This window comes from Coffea arabica, chromosome 8c (genome assembly GCF_036785885.1).
Source record: "Coffea arabica cultivar ET-39 chromosome 8c, Coffea Arabica ET-39 HiFi, whole genome shotgun sequence".
NCBI lineage: Eukaryota > Viridiplantae > Streptophyta > Magnoliopsida > Gentianales > Rubiaceae > Coffea > Coffea arabica.
This window is the reverse complement of record NC_092325.1, coordinates 26,387,069-26,406,953: the sequence shown is the minus strand read 5'-3', so window position 1 is coordinate 26,406,953 and position 19,885 is coordinate 26,387,069. Positions and strand designations below refer to the sequence as shown.

General features: G+C 38.7%; 2 protein-coding genes across 2 annotated transcripts; one reads left to right on the top strand and one right to left on the bottom strand.

The window, feature by feature from the left end:
- Nucleotides 1-3,949: 3,949 nt before the first annotated feature.
- LOC113716168 (uncharacterized) lies at nt 3,950-12,280 on the top strand. Its single transcript, XM_072062715.1, has 4 exons — nt 3,950-4,874; nt 6,048-6,119; nt 6,798-8,789; nt 12,114-12,280. Exons 1-4 carry the CDS (start codon nt 3,950-3,952, stop codon nt 12,278-12,280), a joined length of 3,156 nt encoding a protein of 1,051 aa, XP_071918816.1.
- Nucleotides 12,281-18,910: 6,630 nt separating this feature from the next.
- LOC140013436 (uncharacterized) lies at nt 18,911-19,300 on the bottom strand. The gene is made up of 2 exons (XM_072062714.1): nt 19,105-19,300; nt 18,911-19,041 (listed from the first exon to the last, which is right to left on the bottom strand). Exons 1-2 carry the CDS (start codon nt 19,298-19,300, stop codon nt 18,911-18,913), a joined length of 327 nt encoding a protein of 108 aa, XP_071918815.1.
- Between the last annotated feature and the right edge of the window lie 585 nt (nt 19,301-19,885).

Genomic DNA, 19,885 nt, shown 5'->3' with positions numbered 1-19,885 from the left:
TACTGCATTTCATGATAAGGATAATAGTTCATATTAGGTTTTTGCATCTTTTGCACTTAAAAACATTTGTTTTGCTCTGTTTTAAGGATTTTACTCCTCTACTGGTCTGTAAAACTATTTAGTTATCCTTTATGTTGAATGTTGTTTATTTCAGTTTATCTGCAAATATTAATTTTTGATTGATAATATTTTGGTTTTGGTTCTGAATGGATGGTGTTGCTGTGTTTTGCCAATATTAGGTTTGCTAAATTTAATTTGGATGTGTGTTGCTGATAATACTTGGTGACAATATTGGTGAACCAATACATTGGTAATATGGATAATTTTACTGGTTGATTCAATGATGACAAAAAGGGGGAGATATATGGATATGTAATCTATATGTGAGGAGGAGTCATTTTAAATATATGGACATGTAATCTATATCTGAGGGGGAGTCATTTTAAGGGGGAGTTGTGATTATTTTGAAGGGAAGTGTGAATACTTCCTGAATGCATTAAGTTAGGGTGAACTGTACCTAAAACCTTTTTATTCCATCCATTATTTTGTCATCATCAAAAAGGGGGAGATTGTTTATCTCAATCCGTAACTTTTGATGATTACAAAAAATGGATGTTACTAATACTCTCCGAATAGATCTTTCCAGAATTGGAGCAGAACAGGTTCAAAGGCTAACATATGCTGAAATAGCTGTCGGACGCACATAAAAACTGTATCGGCCGTCCGACAACCATTGAGTAACTTTGGACGCATGAAGAACCCAATCTCACACGTCCGAAGATGATGAGCCAAGTCCTCTAAACTAATTGACCTCGATCGGACGTACAACACTTGAGTACCAGATGCTCGATAAACATTGCGACACTTCGGACGCAAAACATTAGAGGCACCGGACGTCCGAACGAATTGAGGAAGAATTTTCAATTTTACATCATAACTTCGGACGCATATTCTGGAGGTACCGGACGTCCTAAATATTTCAAGAAAATTTTTTGAACTCACTGCCTGCGTTCGGAAGCAGAAAACTAGCCTACCGGACGTCCGACACCACCAACGGCTAGTTGACTCTTCAGTTGCCTTCTATCCGTTGGCAGCATTAATTGAAGAATTTTTTGGTCCCTTATAAAAAGGAAAAAGTCAACCACTTCAAATAACTTTCGCACATTGAGACTACATCAGATCTTGAGTGATTCAAGTGTGAGAATACTCTTTAAAGAAGATTTGTACTCTTAGTTGTGGAATTTTCAATAAGCTTTTCAAATGTGTTTCTATTTCTCCAATAGTGTAGTTTTGTGAGGGTTATCCGAGTGATAGTAAAACTTCCTTGCTTGACCAAATGCGGCTTGGGGCGAGGAGGAAGTGATCATTCCTTTGTACACAAGAGATTGGTTGTAAGTTGATCAACTTGAAAAAGCTTACTATATAAAGTAGTATTCAAACTCAAGTGGAGTTTGAAACTTGATTTGCTATTCTATCCTTTTATTTACTGTCTTGCAATATAAATTGTCTATCTCTTCTATTCCCAAGCACTTGTGCTTATTCATCAATTGCTCCATTGTGTGGTCCTTCAGAAAAAGAGGGAAAGATTTCAAAAAGTGACTCATATCTAGGCCAGTTTTTAAACCACTTAATTCACCCTCCTCTTAGGTTGTTTTCGATTCTTACAAGAATGATCCCCGAAATAAGAAGAGTCCTGACAGCTAACAAATTAGGAAGTTAACTCGAATTGGGAAATTGACCAATATCAATCCCGACTTTCTGGCCTTGAATATAGGTCCCGAATGTACCACCATCAAATTAATTGAAAAATTACCACTTTTAATCACGTTTTGCTTGTTTTCCTACAATTAGCATCATTAACCAAATATAAGTAGAATCCGACAATTAAAACAATATTTGATTAAAATCAAGGGAAGAATAATTATAAATTTAGCAACAAATTATGATCTATCAGGATGAATAAATGAAATAAAAAATGAGAGAAAAAGAAGAAAAATAAGTTTAATCAGTTTTTGCATGTTTTCTATTACAGAATTCCTACTACACATCGAACACAATTTCAATCTAATTTGCAAATCATTTTAATTTAAAACTCTTAGTTTTAGTATTTATAACTTGGGGTACTACAATGATCCAAATTCGAATTATTATAGACCAAAATTCAAAAGTCAAAACGGATGACTAATGGCAATTTGTTTATTGCTATTGGTAAAATCAGAAACACTGAGAATCTAATTTCCTACCACTTTGGTACGCGAACCAAACATGATGACCAAAGCATTCTTCGCTTTATATGATTCCGTGAGTTGGGCTTCCTATGAAGGACAAGTCGTTGCTGGCACAAGATAATTGCAGTATACAATCACTTCACTACCATAAGAAAGTCAGTATAGAATTTCCGCGAACTGGGTGGTCCGAACTGACAGCTATTCCTTCCTTCCCAATCTTTCACATTTACCCACAAAATACAGTTGACTCTCGTTGACCAATTTCTTAAATCCCATCCTGCTTAATTTTTTTTTAAAAAAAAGAAGAGGAAAGAAAATAAATAATTTCTCCCTAAGATTTGCAGATGTTTGTTACTTTATCCCCTAAAAAATTTGGCTGTGGGAGGTCCAAATCTGAGTTCTTAATTTTCTGACTGTGCAATTGGATTATTATTTCTTGAAGTTTTCGTAGAACAATATAGTATAATAATTTGATATATATGAAATAAAATAATAATTAAAAAATATGTTCATGAAAAACATAAATTTCTTGAAAAAAGAAATGCAAATTCAATCAAGGTCTAATCCTTACGCACAACACCAAACAACGCCAAAGTGACTTCTATCAGCCGATGTAGTGCTTCTTTTTCTTTTTCTTTTTCTTTTTTTACTAACTTTTCAAACAAGGCCTAAATCGTACGCACAGCACCAATCAATCAACGCCAAAGTGACTTATATCATCCGATGTAGTGCTTCTTCTTCTTTTTTTTTCTAACTTTTTTCTTGATCTACTTTCCAAGGCAAGATGATTGATCAACAGAAGAACAAAGTTAAGAGAAATAAATAAATGAAAAGAAAAAGTTTGATAGCTAATGATTACCTACTCACGAAGCTTAATTATAAAGAAAAATAGGAGAATCGATTGTAGTTTCCTTCTCTAGGGGAACTTTTTCTACAAATAAAGCGAAAATGTAATTTGGTCAACCGCAGGGCTCATTTGGTCATTTAACTAAAAGATAAACGTGATTAACCCACTTATGCCGTAGACTAGATTCGTACAAGAGTTTCCAGTCAAGTGCCTTCCTTTCATGTACAAGTCTAGGGACTTAGACTAGAGTAGTTCTTGGCAAAAACTTGTGTTTGGACACAATGGCCCATGGAGGCTTAGGACACTTGCTCTGCATCTTCTCTTCTTTTATCCTTCAATTTATTTTTGTATAGAGATTTTCAAACACATAATAATTTTAGCTTGGCTTGGAGTAGTACCCCTTTCATCATTCCTGGAAAATTGTTATACTCAAAATTCAATTTTGCCACATAGAACGCTAGAATATGATTGCTTGTCATATCAATTGCTCAAAAGTAGAAGAATACATAAAAAAAAAAAAGCTAGTTTCAAATTGTGACAAATTAAAAACATAAGTCTCAGAGATAGAATCAAGCTATATTAATTCACCAAATTGAGAAACAGATTTTCCATAAATTACTTCCTGTTTTGCCAGCGTAATATAGAGAAATCTAAAAGAAGAAAAGAATTTAAACTAGCAAACATATCAAAATAGAGCCTAGTTGAACAAATGAGGATCTTCAATTTGTCAAAACCTTGTCACTTCCTCGTGGAAACATTTTAACTCAACCCCAAGTATATGCCTATATAACTCCTGCCCAATTTCACAATGTATGCTCGTGTTTTATTTACCTTTTGTTTGGCATTCCTCAAGTTTTATTTGCCTCTATAAGCAATGCAGACAACTTATTTTCTTTTCGCTGGAGCCTTGGTACTGTTGCACTTTATCGCAACTAGCTCAGCTACCATAATTGTAGCCAACAACCATAACAACAGTGCTAGTGATCTGAATGCTCTTCTTGCCTTCAAAGCCACCATTTTCGATCCTCAAAGGATTATCCCAACCAACTGGTCCACTTCTTCCTCTGTTTGCAACTGGATTGGAATCACTTGTAATGCTCGTCATCACAGAGTCGCAGCCATCAACCTTTCTTACATGGGAATTGTAGGAACCATACCTCCAGAACTGGGAAATCTTTCTTTCCTAGTCTGGCTAAATGTTAGAAATAACAGCTTTCATGGACATCTTCCAACCGAGCTATCTCGTCTCCATCGATTGAAGTACATCAACCTTGCAAGCAATGACTTTGAAGGGGAATTTCCATCATGGTTGGGATGTTTGAGTGCACTCTGGTACATCAACTTCGAATACAACAGATTTTCGGGTTCATTATCAGGCAGGCTCTCTAACTTCACAAAGTTAGAGACCATCAGGTTGATTTACAACTTTTTCACTGGAAATCTTTCAGAAGAATTCAGCGCTCTACCGAAATTGACAGTTTTGGACATTCAATTTAACCAACTTGTAGGCCCTCTGCCACAGGCTCTGTTTAACCTCTCCTCATTGCAAATTATTGGTTTTACGAATAATAGCTTATCGGGCTACCTTCCAGCACATATCTGCGATTATCTCCCACAACTTAAAGGGCTTTACTTATCACTTAATAACTTTGAAGGTGAAATTCCATCAGGCATCGGAGAATGCTCAGGACTCCAAGTTTTATCCTTGTCTTACAACAAATTCAGAGGGTATATACCAAGAGAAATTTGGAATCTAACCACGCTTACACGTTTAGTTTTGGGTGGGAATGACCTGACAGGTAAGCTGCCAACTTGACTTTGTTTTGGGTGTGTATTTCGAGCACCTCTAATTGCCATGCGGTTTACAAATACACAGCTAACCCCTTTGTACTTCAGATTGAAAGCTAAGATGATGAAATGCATACAAACTAACAGTTTTGTGCAAAAAGACAACTCTTTTTCTTAATTTTGTTTCTTACTTGAAAGTATTCTAGTTTTGGCCCCATTCTGTACGCTATCTTTATGTATTTCAAACTGAATTGTTAGTTTGCAATGTTTTGATGTTTTTATTTGTCAACTTTTTCATCTTTATTTTGTCAAAAAAAGTAAAATTTAAAATATTCGTCCTTAATCAATCAAAATTTGCAACAACATTATAAAGTAATTATTAGTTATAGCTGGCAATTGTCATCCAAGACTAATTTATGTAAGTTTATTGTGTAGAGTACAAATTAAGACTGAAAATCCATCATTTTAACCCATTGAGAAATTTTCATTGGGTTTAAAGGATTTTGAGACTAGACTCATAATTGCATGAAAAATTTACATCACATACACTATTTCTGATGATTGCTAACCGCTTAAGTATTGGTGCAAACTTCGTGTGAATAAAGAAGTTTTTGTTTTCAACAAAATAAAGATAAAAGTTAGGAAATAAAAAACTCAAAGCACGGCGAACACAGAGTGATCTTGGATTAACGCAATGTATGTTAATGGGGCAGAGTTGTCTTTTTGTACAAAACCATTGGTTTTGATGGATTAGATCTCTCTTGTCTTTGAATCCAAAGCATAAGGATGTTAAAAGTATATTTTCAAGCCACATGGGTGGTTTTGAGTAATTTCCCCTTAAAATTTTTGGACATTTGAAACTTCATGGCTTAACCGTCTATGAAAGAAAATGTAAAAAGTATTAATTTCGATATGCATATTTAGATTTTATATCAATTTTATTTCTAATTTATGCATACATTTAAAAATCCATTGACATATGCATATAGATTGCCACCAAAATGACCTCCAATTTTTGGGAGTGTATGTAATTGTCATTTTGCCAATATTTATGAGAGATTTACATGATACTGTTTGAAACTAAACTGAAGATCCTTAGAATTCTGAAATGCATATATATTATATACATATAATTATGCCATGCCATTAATTATATTTATCATCATGCCGTGATTTTTGAGCAGGTGAAATTCCAAAAGTCATTGACAATCTCTATAATTTGGAGAAACTAGGCATGGAGAATACTAATGTGACAGGTAAAAATCTTGATACATTTTGGCATGAGATCTATTTCATTATTCCATCATTAGAATACTTTTCTTAAACTTGAATTTGAGCTTGAAGTCGAGCGAGTTCAAATACAAATCAAATATGGCTCTTTCTTATACGTCAATCGGTCAGTCATACTAGTGCACTGCATAAGCTAAAAGGATTCCAATTGATCACTTCAAAAATAGAGATACCGATAGGGGGTTAACAGATGATACAATGGAAAATAGGAAGATGTAGGCATGTCGTGAATTCCAAATCGTGAATTTCCAAGAGCTAAACAAATGATATCCAAGAGTTTTGGCATGTCGTCATGCTTTAATTATTGTTAGCAGCTTGGTTGACAAACTTCGAATTACAAGATGCCAAATAACGCCAATTACCTGACCACTGCGAACTAGATAAATTGAGGGAGTTAGCTTTTTAATGGGCAACGATGTTTTTAAGCTACACTAGTTTATGCTTAGTTCATCTATATTAGGAACCGAATTTACATGAACTGGTCTTTATCGTTTTGTACTCAAATGCTGGCTAGCTTGTAAACCGTAGTGCTTAATATTACGTAAATCCTATATATGTCCATTTTCTCATTACTTACCTCTTTCTTTGACCAAATTGTTTCACGTCGAATACCTCATTTTCTTGTTACCAATTTGATTTGTCAGGTATACTACCTCAAGAGGTTGGTAATCTGAGCAAGTTGGAAGTTGTACAGTTGACCTCAAATAGGTTGAGAGGTCCCATCACGCTGAAACTTTTCAATATTTCAACACTACAATTTATTTCCCTCTCGGAAAACAGTTTTTCAGGCGAGCTTCCATCGACTTCAGGTGTTTTCTTACCCAATCTTGAGGAACTCTATCTTGGGGAAAATACATTCACTGGAGCTATACTAACATCCATCTCAAATGCTTCTAGGCTCAGAGTACTAGACATTGGCGGTAACCATTTTACTGGTGCAATTCCTCATTCTCTTGGAAACTTGAGATTACTAGAAGTCTTGTCCGTAACAAACAATGATTTTTTTGGGGACTTGCGATCCAACGGGTTGAGCTTCATTACGTCTCTTGCAAATTGCAAGAATTTAAAATCTTTGAGGATTACTGGGAATCCTCTGAATGGCTTCCTCCCAAAATCTACCGGAAATCTTTCCAGCTCACTCGAATCCTTTCATGCAGGTAGGTGCGGAATCAAAAGTGAAATTCCAAGTTCGATTGGCAATTTGAGCAACTTAGTAGAACTGTACTTTGAAAACAATAGTTTGACAGGGTTAATTCCAGCTACAATGAAATGGTTCTTGAAGCTTCAGAGGATAGATCTAAGCGACAATCAAATACTAGGTGCTATTCCAAGTGAGTTTTGTAATTTGCTGAACTTAGGAGAATTAGGACTCGGACAAAATAAGCTCTCTGGTATGGTGCCTTCTTGTTTAGGAAATGTTACAACACTCAGATACGTTTATCTCAATTCTAACAATTTAAGTTCTATGATACCAACAAGCTTTTGGAGCCTTAGAGATATTTTGGAGCTAGACATGTCAGGAAATTGTTTAACAGGTTCTTTGCCCGCTGAAATTGGAAACTTCAAGGCATTAGTCTATTTGAACCTTTCAAATAATCAATACTTGGGTGGGATACCTAGCACTATTGGAGCACTACAGGATTTGCAAGGACTATCCTTGGAGCACAACAAGTTACAAGGATCGATACCAGATTCCATGAAGAATATGCTGCAGTTACGGCATTTGGATCTATCTTTTAACCATCTGGAAGGTGTAATTCCCAACTCATTACAGGTACTATTAGATCTCCAATACTTTAATGTGTCTTACAACAGATTGAGAGGACCGATTCCTCATGGAGGGCCATTCGCAAATTTCACGAACCTGTCTTTTCTCTCAAATGAAGCATTGTGTGGCGCTCCTTGGCTCCAACCTTGTGCAAGTATATTTGAGCATGAATCAAGGACAAAAAGGATAGTCATGGTTGTTCTGTTGACATCAGGATCTGTCATATTAGCCTTGGTGATTTCAATTTTTTTGATACGGTTAAAGTTGAGAAAGAAAATTCTAGCTCCAACTCAGAACTTGCTTCCCATGGCGACATTTGAAAGGGTGTCCTTCCATGAACTTAGACAAATAACAAATGGATTCAGCGAGAGTAACTTACTTGGCTCGGGGAGCTTTGGTTCAGTTTACAAGGGAATTCGCGAAAATGGGATGGTTTGGGCCATAAAGGTATTCGATTTGCAGCCAGAAGGTGCATTTAAAAGCTTTGACAGAGAATGTGAAATCTTAAGCTGCCTTCGTCATCGAAATTTAACTAGAGTAATTACTGCTTGCTCTAGCCCTGACTTTAAGGCTTTGGTGCTCGAATACATGCCCAATGGAAGCCTTGAGAAATGGCTTCATTCAAACCCTCATTTCTTAAACATCAAGCAAAGGTTGGGTATCATGATAGATGTGGCTTCTGGTTTGGAATATCTCCACTATGGCTATTCAATGCCTATAGTTCACTGTGACTTGAAGCCTAGCAATATTCTCCTAGATGAAGACATGGTTGGACATATTTGCGATTTTGGAATTGCCAAGTTGTTGGGAGACGGAGAATCTGTGATGCAAACAAAGACTCTTGCTACATTTGGATATATTGCCCCAGGTGACTTTTCTTGATTCCAATTTCAAATTTTTTCTGTCATTCAAATTAAAGTTTCAACTTTTAATGGCTAGTACAGTATGTGAAATTTAAAAATTTTGAAAAAAATGTAAAATTGGTGAACTGGTACTAGTACTTGACTTTAACAACTAGTTTCAAATTTTTTGATGCTAGAGTACGGACTAGAAGGATTGATTTCAACAAGTAGTGATGTTTATAGCTTTGGGATTATATTGATGGAGACATTTACAAAAAAGAAAGCCTAAGGATGAGATGTTTACAGAAGAATTAAACCTCAGGCTTTGGACACAAGAATGCTCACCAGATTCTGTGACTCAGGTTATAGACGGAGACTTGCTTCATCCTGAAGATAAAACGGTACAAAGGAAGATTGAATGCATATCGTCTATCTTGCAACTTAGTTTAAGTTGCACGACAGATGCTCCTGAGGAGAGAATAAACATGAAAGAAGTTCTAGGAGCATTGCGGAAGATCAAACTTCAGTTTATCAAAGACATCACGCCTTGAAGTAGATAGTAATACCATTATATATGAGATAATCCGTTAGCAACTTTTTCTGCAATTGCATAGTATATCAAAGTCTCATTCCAAGGCTTACCATTCATTCAAGTAGTACTCATGTTTTTTCTACTGAATATATGGCAGAGCCCTGGAGTGCAAATGTATATGGGGAAACTCTTTGTCTTGCTTAAAGTTCAAGACGGAAATGAGATATGTTGTATTGCCAATAAATTTGTTTACAAATATGGAGACCTTAAGTTCAGGATCCCAATTTATATGTTGACTTGGTGTTTATGCTTGTCATACATATATGGCAATTAAGGTGGTAATTTACATTTAGTTATTCATACATCTTTCCCCTTTTCAATTTTTGCATATAAATGAGAAACAAATTGATCGTCAATATATATCACCATATGGAGGGGCACATAGGCATATGTGTTTATACATACAGAACATGACTGTGGCATGTAGATTCATGCATTTAGTTAGTTACAAAATTACATTTTAAAGGTGCGAAGAACAAAGATAGCAAAGTAGTTTTCTGACTTTTCTCTGCTACAATTTCTACTTAATTTATAGAAATTAATAGCACTTAGTCAGGTCAAAATTGAAGGTTATATTTGTAATTGTGGATTGATAATATCTTATTCAGGGCCCAGAATGTTAAAATTAATAATGTACCATTGCCTCAAGCTAGAAAATGGTGGGAACATTTGTTAAATAGCTCAATTTTGAGAAACTACGCTTAATGGAGTTCTTCAATGGATTGTTAGTGATTCAGGGAGCAACTCGTTTCATACCTTCTCTTAACAGTAGATAGATATTTTTTTTATAAAAATTTCAGCATGTTCCACCTCCTTGGTGTTTGGAAAATAGAATCATTTGACATGTGTAGGTATTGTTCATGGTTTGTTTTTTGTTATTTTGTCCCAAGCAAGTTCAATTCGAACCGTTTAGACCCTCAACCCAATCTCTCCTTCCCCACCAAAAAAGAAAATATTGAAGACTAGTATTTTGTCTTTATTTTTAGGATGAAGTGGAAACTAGGAAGATAGAAAAAGGAGTCTGAATATTTAATTTTGCTTTCATGATGTGGCACAATCTTTACTGCTCAATCTACGAGTGAGGCCACCTATAGATCAAACCTACACAACTTTTTGCTCAAAAAATACATGATAAATAACACATCTCTAAAATTACTTCTTTTTTTTTTTTTATATTGTATACATTACGAAGCAGCCCATTTAGTTGCAAATTTTGCGGCGATAATAGATAGACAAATGGGCTTTTAGGTTCAATTTGTGTGGACAATCGAATTGAACAAACTCATATACATGGGCTTAAAATGGAGAATCACAAAACCGTTTATCCGGGCCATTTCATCCCCAATAGAATAGCCGAATAAGGGCTGTGATTTTTCAGATTCATCCTTGTCTTATCAACTCGATGATGGGCAACGATGGTGACTTTTCCTTCACTCAATCTTGACTTTGTTTAAAGCTCCACTTGGTTTTTCAAAAAAAAAAAACTCCACTTGGAACCAAAATGTACTAAATAAAAACGTTTTGACTTGTATTTTATTAGTTAATTGCCATGCTTGTCCGCCACTTTGGAGATCATAATATGCATGCTGCTTCCTTCTTAGATTTGTTAAGGAATATACATGCTTTTAGCCTTAATATGATTTGTCCTAGCATGATTAGGATAAATTTAAAGCAAAAAGGTAAGATGGGATGTAAAAAGATACATTTGTATGAGAACTGGAAGAATAATCCACATAAAGAAAGTATAGTGGACATGTGATGAAAAAGAACATTCTGCACACTTCAGCTAAGACTACCCATTTTGACATTGTCTTTCTCCGATTGTTATTGCCAATTGCAGCTACGAGTAGAGGGAATGTGGGAATATTATATGCATGCTTGATTTCTTAATTGGGTCAAACTTTTGAGTTGTTTAAGGACAAGTGCATTGATTCAGCAACACAAAAATTAATAAACAAGAAAATTGAACCACAAATCTGTTCAGGATTTGATGACTTGAATAGCCACTTTTTTTTTTGGCTCCACTTAATAGCGTTTGTTAGATAACTTGCACATTGAGATACATATAATATAGTACAGAAAATATGTATTTTAACAACTGAGGACATACTCGATTCCAAATTCCAACCACAAGGATCAGTTAAAACTTGTCAATGTGGTTCTATACTCACAAAAATAACCTTGAGAGGCAACATGTGCCAAATATGAACCTAAAGGTACTAAGTTGGAGCAATCCCAAGGGGAAGGCCATGACTACAAATTGGCTAAACTTCTAATAATGCATCCAATGCTTCTAACTTACAAGAAATCTCTAACAAAAATGAAGAGTAAATTTACCAAGGTTAATGAATTTGGATTGCCAGAAAACTAGCTATAAGTTGATGCTTCTTTAGTGAAGCAGAATATAGAAACGAATGTGATCCATCACCAAAAAGTTAAACTTGGCATGAACATTTGACATACAATTAAACTTGGATAATTACACCGATTAATTGTTTTACAGATAAAATTACGAAGGTTTGATAATGCATCAAATATACAAAAACTCCCTAAAAGTGACTGCATGTCAAGTCTTATCTTTCAGCTGCTAAAGAGAACTTGTATAAAGTAGAGAGCCATTTTGTACATGCACTAGTAACTGTGCTAAGTGAACCTGTAACTTTGGGAATCTTAATGATGTCCTCTTATTTCAACTTTAACCTTAGCTAGTTTCAAGGAAACTTATGTCATGATCCGCAAGACTATCAACTCCATGCAGTGGCAGACCAGCGGATCATTCCCATGAAGACGCAAGCTAAGATGAAGAACGTGAACAGCTGCATGGCTGACGTGGAGGATGGAAATACACGTGAGAGAGTTAGCTGCAATTCTGTTAGGAGTCAGTTGGATCACCGTTCAGTGTTAGGACAAAATAAGCAATGTTAGCATGACAATTCTGATCTAGAATCTTCGGACCGTAGCTATAAATAGAAGGCAGATTTCTGAGATGAACAGATTTTTGGAATGAAATAAACTCTTCCCTTTCATTTCCTCCTTCTTTTCCAATTTCTCTTTCTCCTCTTCTGTTAATTTCCAGGTTCATAACAGTTGGTATCAGAGCCTCCGGTCCTTGGACTAGGAGGCTGAAGCTAGAAAATCATGGCGGAAGGTACGCGGATGAAATCCATGGAAGAGCAGCTCCGCAAGCAAGAGCTCAGGATACAAGGAATTTTGGATTCCATGGCCACTGACAAAAGGAGCCTCGAAGACAAGATTGATGCGGTTAGTTCGGAGCTGAGTGGTAAGCTGGATGCGTTCATGGCGGCGCTCACCACTCAGATCAATAACAGAGATAGGGGACTCCTACGAACACCAGAAGTTGGTGGGAGTAGGAGTACTGATAATGGTGGCCAAGGGCAGCAGGACAGGGCCTACCGAGCTGGATTTTCTACAGGTCCTATTAAGCTTGAGTTACCTGTCTTCAAGGGAGAACAACCGAGAGAGTGGATCAGGAAGGCACAAAAGTATTTCCAATTGCATCGCATTTCCAAGGAGCAATGGCTTGGGTTGGCTGAATTCTACTTAGAAGATAAGGCAGACGTGTGGTACCAAAGCTTCAAGGCTGGGAAAGACAACATCGAATGGGAAAGCTTCTCTGAGGAATTACATCGAAGGTTTGGTAGGCTGGGGCAGATGGATCCTGTGGAGGAATTCACTAGCAAAAATACCAAGAAAAATAAAATAAAAAAACTGAATTCGAAAAGAAACAAATAATTCCGATGCCAGTCCCCGGCAACGGCGCCAAAAATTGACAGGTGCCGAACCTGTGCAATAATAATAAATAAATCCTAACTACCACCTGAAACAGTCAGTAATCAATTCGAGTACTGGAGCAGGGACTCTAGGTGTGCAATGGGTTACTTGATTCACCCTGTTCCCGAAGAGTTTGCTTAATCCGATATACCTGAATTAATTATTTAACTGAATTCCCCAACTAGTAGACAGTGGTAAGCAGGGTCGTCTCCTCAGGGACTGGAGAGATATTTGTTTCTTTTCAAATCAAGATTAATGGGGGGTTTTGGTATCAAATGCCAACTAAACAAATTAAATGCAGAAAATAATTAATTAAAAGAAATAAATGAGAGAAACTCTAGCCAAGGGTGCACTTCAGAAATGGTTCATGCACTGATCATTGATGCAGAAATAATTCCAACATTTATTAATAGATTGGTTATAGTTGTCTCGCACGCGCTAAACAACCAACCATTCCTTAATTTATCGATAGCTAAGGTACGACCGTTAGCTATTTCTCTAACCCAAAAACAACCCTAGGTACGACCGTAGGATTTAATTTCTAGATTGCATTAATAATTAGAAAGACCCAATCCTAACTAACAAACACGCTACGAGGATTTGTTTAAATTAGATCGTATGCTCCCCTGACATAAACCCAATTACGCCAGTTGCTACTAAGATAGAGATAACGAACAATTACGGATTCAATTACCTCTATTTAGTAAAATAACCTACATGAATAATTAATTATTGCGCACTAACCAATCATACACAAGGCTATAGCGATTAAAAGCCAGGAACATGTAAATATCAATAAATGAAGAAAACAATTAACAATGGTTTAGATCTCACAGTATTAGTTGAACCAATTCATCAGTCGCTCCCTTGACTAGAGTTAGGAGGTTTAGTTCCCCATAATTAGAGTACAGGCCATGCGGCAGAGCTGGAGGAAGCCGTCAATTCTTCAATCAAAGCAAACGGAAGATTTGACCCTCGTTCACTTCGGTCAACCGAAGAAAGAAAAAGCAACAATGGATTACGATTGCTTTCAATTGATTTCCAAGGCCTCAATTTCCTTCGGCCAAAGCCAGAATCAAAAGCATTTTCAAAGGTCCACAATTGCGGCTCCTTTCTTTGCTTTCTTTCTTTCCTCACAAAGATAACATACGAGAGATTGGAAAATTGGTTGATTTCTCAATTTGGTCCCAAAAGCAATGGAAAGTTCACAGGCATCCCAAAGTCAACAAAAGCGGCTATTGCTTGCTGCCTTTCTCTCTACAAAGCTGCGGCTCTCTAGTCTCCTTGCAGAGCCAAGGAAAACAAAACAAAGGAAAAAAAAACTCAACTCCCCCCTAACCTAAGCCGCACGAGAGATAAATAAACTGCCCAATAGCCGGAAATTGTTACTTGTTCAAAATTGCCACCAGACTCCCTCAAAATAAAATAAAATAATATCTATTGCAATTAAGTCTCTTCAGCTTCTCAATTGGACCCCACAGCGACAAATCTTCTAAGTTTTGATTTTAAGTACTTTTCAGCGTCCATTCCTGCAATTAGCATCAAAACAAAATATCAGTAGAATCCACCCAATTAATGAAAGTATTTAGTCAATTAGTTGTGCAATAATACCCAAAATACCCACTAAAATGCATCCTATCAATCTCCCCCACACCTGAACTATGCTTGCCCTCAAGCATAATTAACTCAGAAGTACAATCAAGATGCTAAGCAAATCACAGCAGTTCATACCAAGAATGGCATTCCAAGATCCCCAATAACCTTATCGAAATCAGAATATACCAAATCAACAATTCTCGCAGTTTAAAGTGCACTCATTCACTCCAAAGTGTTTATGAAATGTATATAAGATGGCTCTCAAAACAACACAACAGAATGACACTACCATACGCTTGCTCATATATCATATCTCCACCACTTACTCATGAATTCAAATGCAGCAATCAAGGGACTTGCAAGGTTGTAATGGGGCTAGGGTGAGAAGGTAGGATAAAAAGGAGTCAAGAGGGTGTAAAAGTATAAAGGAAGTGCTCAGAAATTCATTACACAGATTCTTGCACATTGGGAACTTCACGACATCTCAACCATTACACAAGTGAAGCAAATTAGCACTTGCCGCAACCTTCGACTTTTCTTTTCTCCTCCTTTCATTCATCTACTTCCCTTTTGTCTTCTTTTTTTTTTTTTTTTTTTCCGATAACTCCCAACCAGCACCATAGAAATCAATTTTACTTGTTGATTTCCTGCACTTTGTCTTCTTTTCACATTTCCCTTTCTCTTTTTTTTTTTTCTTTTTTTCTTTCTCTCTTTTTTTTCCGATACATAAATGGGTGTAATGCCCCTCGAATAGTACTCCAAAAGTCTGTATAATGAAATCAAAGCACTTCTTCACACGAGATTCAAAAAGAAAGTCTAAAGAGGTTTCACGGCTAAGAGCTGGGGTCTCAAGCAAAGAATAGGGGTTAAGGCTCAACTTGGCTCCCTAATGGTAGTAAATAATCCAAGGGCTGGTTTTGAGAAAGTCCAAGAATGGCTCATTCCTAGGTGCCCTATCATTTCAATGCATTAAACTCATTTAAATGTGGTCTTGACATGCATAACCGAGCAAATTCTAGAATGACAAACCATGTGCACTAACCACTCAAAAACGAAAAATTAGGCTCAAAAATCGCACGAGTGGTCAAATTTATGTCAAGTTCAGCATATTCATCAATCAATTCAGTATCACGGAAAGTAGAACACCCCATGGCATGAACTTACTATGTACGCTCATATCCCAATTTGCATTCATCATCGTTTAAAGAAAGGAACTACTAAGGCAAGGAAGAACTTAATCAGACAACTAAAAACACAACCAAAGCATAGTCAGCCCTCCCCCACACCTAAACCTTACATTGCCCTCAATGTAAGCAAAGAAAGATCAAAACAAAGGTACCGGGGCAACAACACTTCCCTTAAAAACGGAGGAGGGTAGAACTGAATCACGGTTGTGGAGGAAAAGGCGGGCGGAAGCCCACGTGATGGAGATACTGTGCTAAATTCTGAGCCACCCCGCCCATTTGCCGTTCCATCCGATCCATACGAGTGTCCATGTGCTGCATCTGGAACCGGAGGGCCGCTAGCTGGCTATCGACGGAGGAAGATGGTGGAGGTGCCGAAGAGGATGGTCCGGGGGCATCCGTGGACGGACCACCAGCCTCCGGGGCAGTGGATTTGGAAGCTTTGCGCTTCGGAGGAACGGAGATTGGCCCTGAGGGAGCAAACTGGAAAGCGCCATTCACCTGTCGCACAAGACCCATTTTCTCCAAACAAACCAAATCAAGGGGCTCCATAATACAAGCACGATGTAAGTTATGATTACTCAAGTCCAAAACCCCAAGATTTACAGCTAACTGAGTGATAAAGGAGCCTAAGATTAATGGCTTATTTTTCTTACTTAGCACAGTTCGTAGGTGGAGGGCAAACCAGCTACCCAAATTGACCCTAGTCCGAGTGGCCATGCACCAAACGAAAAAGAACTCGGGCTTGGTCAGAGTCCCTGAGCTATTCTTCCTACCTGAGAAACTATAGGCCATGAATCTATGTAAATAACGATAGGCGGCGCTCTTAAGATAAGAAGCCTTAGACCGACTGGGGTCATAGACTTGTCGGTCAATCGACAAATCGCTCCAATAATCAAGGTAATGAGAGAAGAATGGCTCCGAGTACTCGCACACACTGCGCATATACTCCTCACTCTGGGAGTAGGGAATATCAATAAACCCAAGAGCCAAATTAAACTCAGTGATAGATTGGTTGAACTCTCTACCCATTAATCGAAACCTCACTACCCCAGGAGTGGTAACGGAGAATTCATCAGGAATATTAAATTCAAAAGTAGCATAGAATTCCCATGTGAGTTCAGTAAAAGCAGGTAGATTGATAGAAGCATAGCGGGTCCAACCTACATTAGTCAAGTGCTGCGTGACCTCATCCCTCAGGTTTAGCAAATCAAGTGTAGGGCCATGGATGTATTTACAAGGAATTATCTTCCTTGTGCAAGCCGAAGCATACCGCTCCTTGTCAGCAGCCCGGGTGAAGGTCAAATTACCGCCAAAATGGGCCGGAGAGGAGATATGAACCTCCCTATTCCGTCCAAGGCGGGTACGGGGCCCTCCAGGCCCAGTCGATGGGGCAGGTCCCTCTAAGGGGACCGTAGGCTGAGGGGTTGAAGTGGAAGGCTTGTTCTTGCCCTTGGTTTTGAGTTTTGTCATTTGAGATCAAAGGGCAGGGCAAAGGCTAGGTAAAGGTGTTCAAAAATATGTTCACAAACAGCCAACAAAGCAAGTGATTCCCAGTCACAGCTCCCAACCACAGACGAGTGCAAAAACAGACAATAAACTCACCCAAAAACTAATTAATCCTGAGAATACTTTCCAACCCTACCAAATCAACCCAAAATTCACTAAATTCACTTAATTGGACAAACGTAGCAAAATTCCCCCAAAAACTAATAAAGCAGGCAACCATGGTAAAAATTCCCCCTCAACTATCACTGATTGAGCACAAAATTTGACAATTAGTTAGCAATCACCCACGGATATAGCACAGCACCCAAAATCAAGCACAAAATCTCTGTCCTCAATTAGCAACTAAAAAGAATCTGGCCTCAGCTACGAAAATAAAATCTGGCATCAGCTAATAAAAGCTAGAAATCTGGCCTCAGTTACTTAGTGACAGAAAATTAAAGAAAGAAATCACCATGGGGGATAACCGGTAGCTGCAATGGGTGGAAGAGAAAAAGAACGCAGGTGGCGCTAGAGGAGGAGGAAGGCGGCGCGCGGTTGCCCCTCGTTGCGCGTGGCTGGCTCACGTGAGCTAGCTGGCTGCTGCGCCTCCGCCCCTGCGGAGTTGGATCTGCGCACGTTGGAGTTATGCAGAGAGAGAGGTGTCGCGCGCGGCGTGCGGCCAGGTGGGAGATCGCTGCGCGCTGTTTGCTGGCGTACAGGGGTTGTGCTGCGTGCGTGGGTTGCTGGTCGCGCAGGAGGTTTGAGGAGGCGAGCTGCGCGCGCGCGAGGCAGCCGCGAGCTCTGCAGGAGAGCCGCGTCTGGGTTGCGCTGGACTGCTGCAGCTGAAGCTCTTGCGCGCTTGAGCTGATGACGCACGCCGTGCTGCTGGAGCTTTTGCGCACGGAGGCTGCGGACGGCGCTGCTCGCGCGCGCTGGTGGCGCGCTGAGGCTGGTGCTCGGCCCTGTACTGCCGCTGCTGCGGATTGCGCACTGGCTTTGCTGGAGGCGTGCGGCTGGGCGAAGACGAAGGGAGGCGGACTGAAGGGAGGCGTGCGGTGGACTGAAGGGAGGCGGCGGATCGTGGCGAGCTCCTGCGGCGGGCGACTATGGCGCGGCGGCGGCCAAGGCAAAAGAGGGGAAAGAAGAAAAGGAAGAAAAGAAGGAAGAAGAAGAAAGAAAAAGAAAAGAAAGAAGGAGTAGGGCTACGGGTCCTTTGAAAATATATATATTTTTTTTAACGTGACCACCTGGCGTGGGCACGCTCAACTGCCATAGAGTCCGCAGATCCTGATTGAAAATTTCTTCCCCTCAGGCGTGACCACCTGGCGTGGGCACGCTCAACTTCCATATCCCTGTCACCAAATATCAAACTATTAATTGACACTAACACTTAACTGAAACTTCAAAAATGCATAAAAACTGAAACAAATAGTCTTGGGTTGCCTCCCAAGTAGTTCCTTTCTTTACTGTCTTTGGCTAGACATGGCCAAAACCCTCAAGCATGATAAAATGGATCTTGGAGGTGTTCAACTTCTACTTCTTCAACATAGAAACCCTCATAATAAGGTTTGAGACGATGGCCATTCACCACGAACTTTTTCTCCGTTTTTAAACTTTGGATCTCCACTGCACCATAATGGAACACATTAGAAACGACAAATGGACCAATCCAACGAGAACGCAACTTACCGGGAAAAAGTTTAAGCCTTGAGTGGTACAAGAGGACTTTTTGCCCCACTACAAAAGTTTTCCTAGAAACCTGCTGATCATGAAAGATTTTACTCTTTTCCTTATAGATCGTGGCATTCTCATACGCTTCATTTCTTATTTCCTCTAACTCTTGTAGCTGCAATTTCTTTTGGACCCCTGCTTCATCTAATCCCATGTTACACTGCTTCACTGCCCAAAACACCTTGTGTTCGAACTCCACGGGAAGATGGCAAGCCTTACCGAAGACAAGTCTATAAGGAGACATCCCAATTAGATTTTAAGAACTCTGCAACCACTCTAGAATCATTAGTACGGGTGGCTTTGGCTTCCACCCATTTAGAGACATAATCTACAGCAAGTAAAATGTATAGGAAACCAAAAGTTGAGGGAAAAGGACCCATAAAATCGATCCCCCAAACATCAAAAATTTCAACAAACAACATGGGGGTTTGAAGCATTTGGTCCCTACGAAAAATATTCCCCACCCTTTGACACCTATCACAGGATTTGCAAAATAAATACGAATCTTTAAAAAGGGTGGGCCAGTAAAAGCCACTCTCTAACACTTTGCGAGCTGTTCGCTTGGGCCCAAAATGCCCCCCACATGCAAACGAATGACAGAAATTTAAAATGGAGTGAAATTCACCTGCACTTACACACCTCCTGAGCACTTGATCCGAACATTGTCTCCAAAGGTACGGGTCGTCCCAAATGTAATATTTAGCATCACTCTTCAACTTGTCTCTCTTAGCCTTTGGCC

Coding starts and splice junctions, on each gene's coding strand:
- LOC140013436 (XM_072062714.1), bottom strand. CDS start 19,300: ATGGGATTAGATGAAGCAGGGGTCCAAAAGAAATTGCAGCTACAAGAG. Junction 19,042..19,104: donor AAGGCTTAAACTTTTTCCCG/GTAAGTTGCGTT, acceptor ATTATGGTGCAG/TGGAGATCCAAAGTTTAAAA.
- LOC113716168 (XM_072062715.1), top strand. CDS start 3,950: ATGCAGACAACTTATTTTCTTTTCGCTGGAGCCTTGGTACTGTTGCAC. Junction 6,120..6,797: donor GGAGAATACTAATGTGACAG/GTAAAAATCTTG, acceptor TTGATTTGTCAG/GTATACTACCTCAAGAGGTT. Junction 8,790..12,113: donor ATTTGGATATATTGCCCCAG/GTGACTTTTCTT, acceptor AACTCCATGCAG/TGGCAGACCAGCGGATCATT.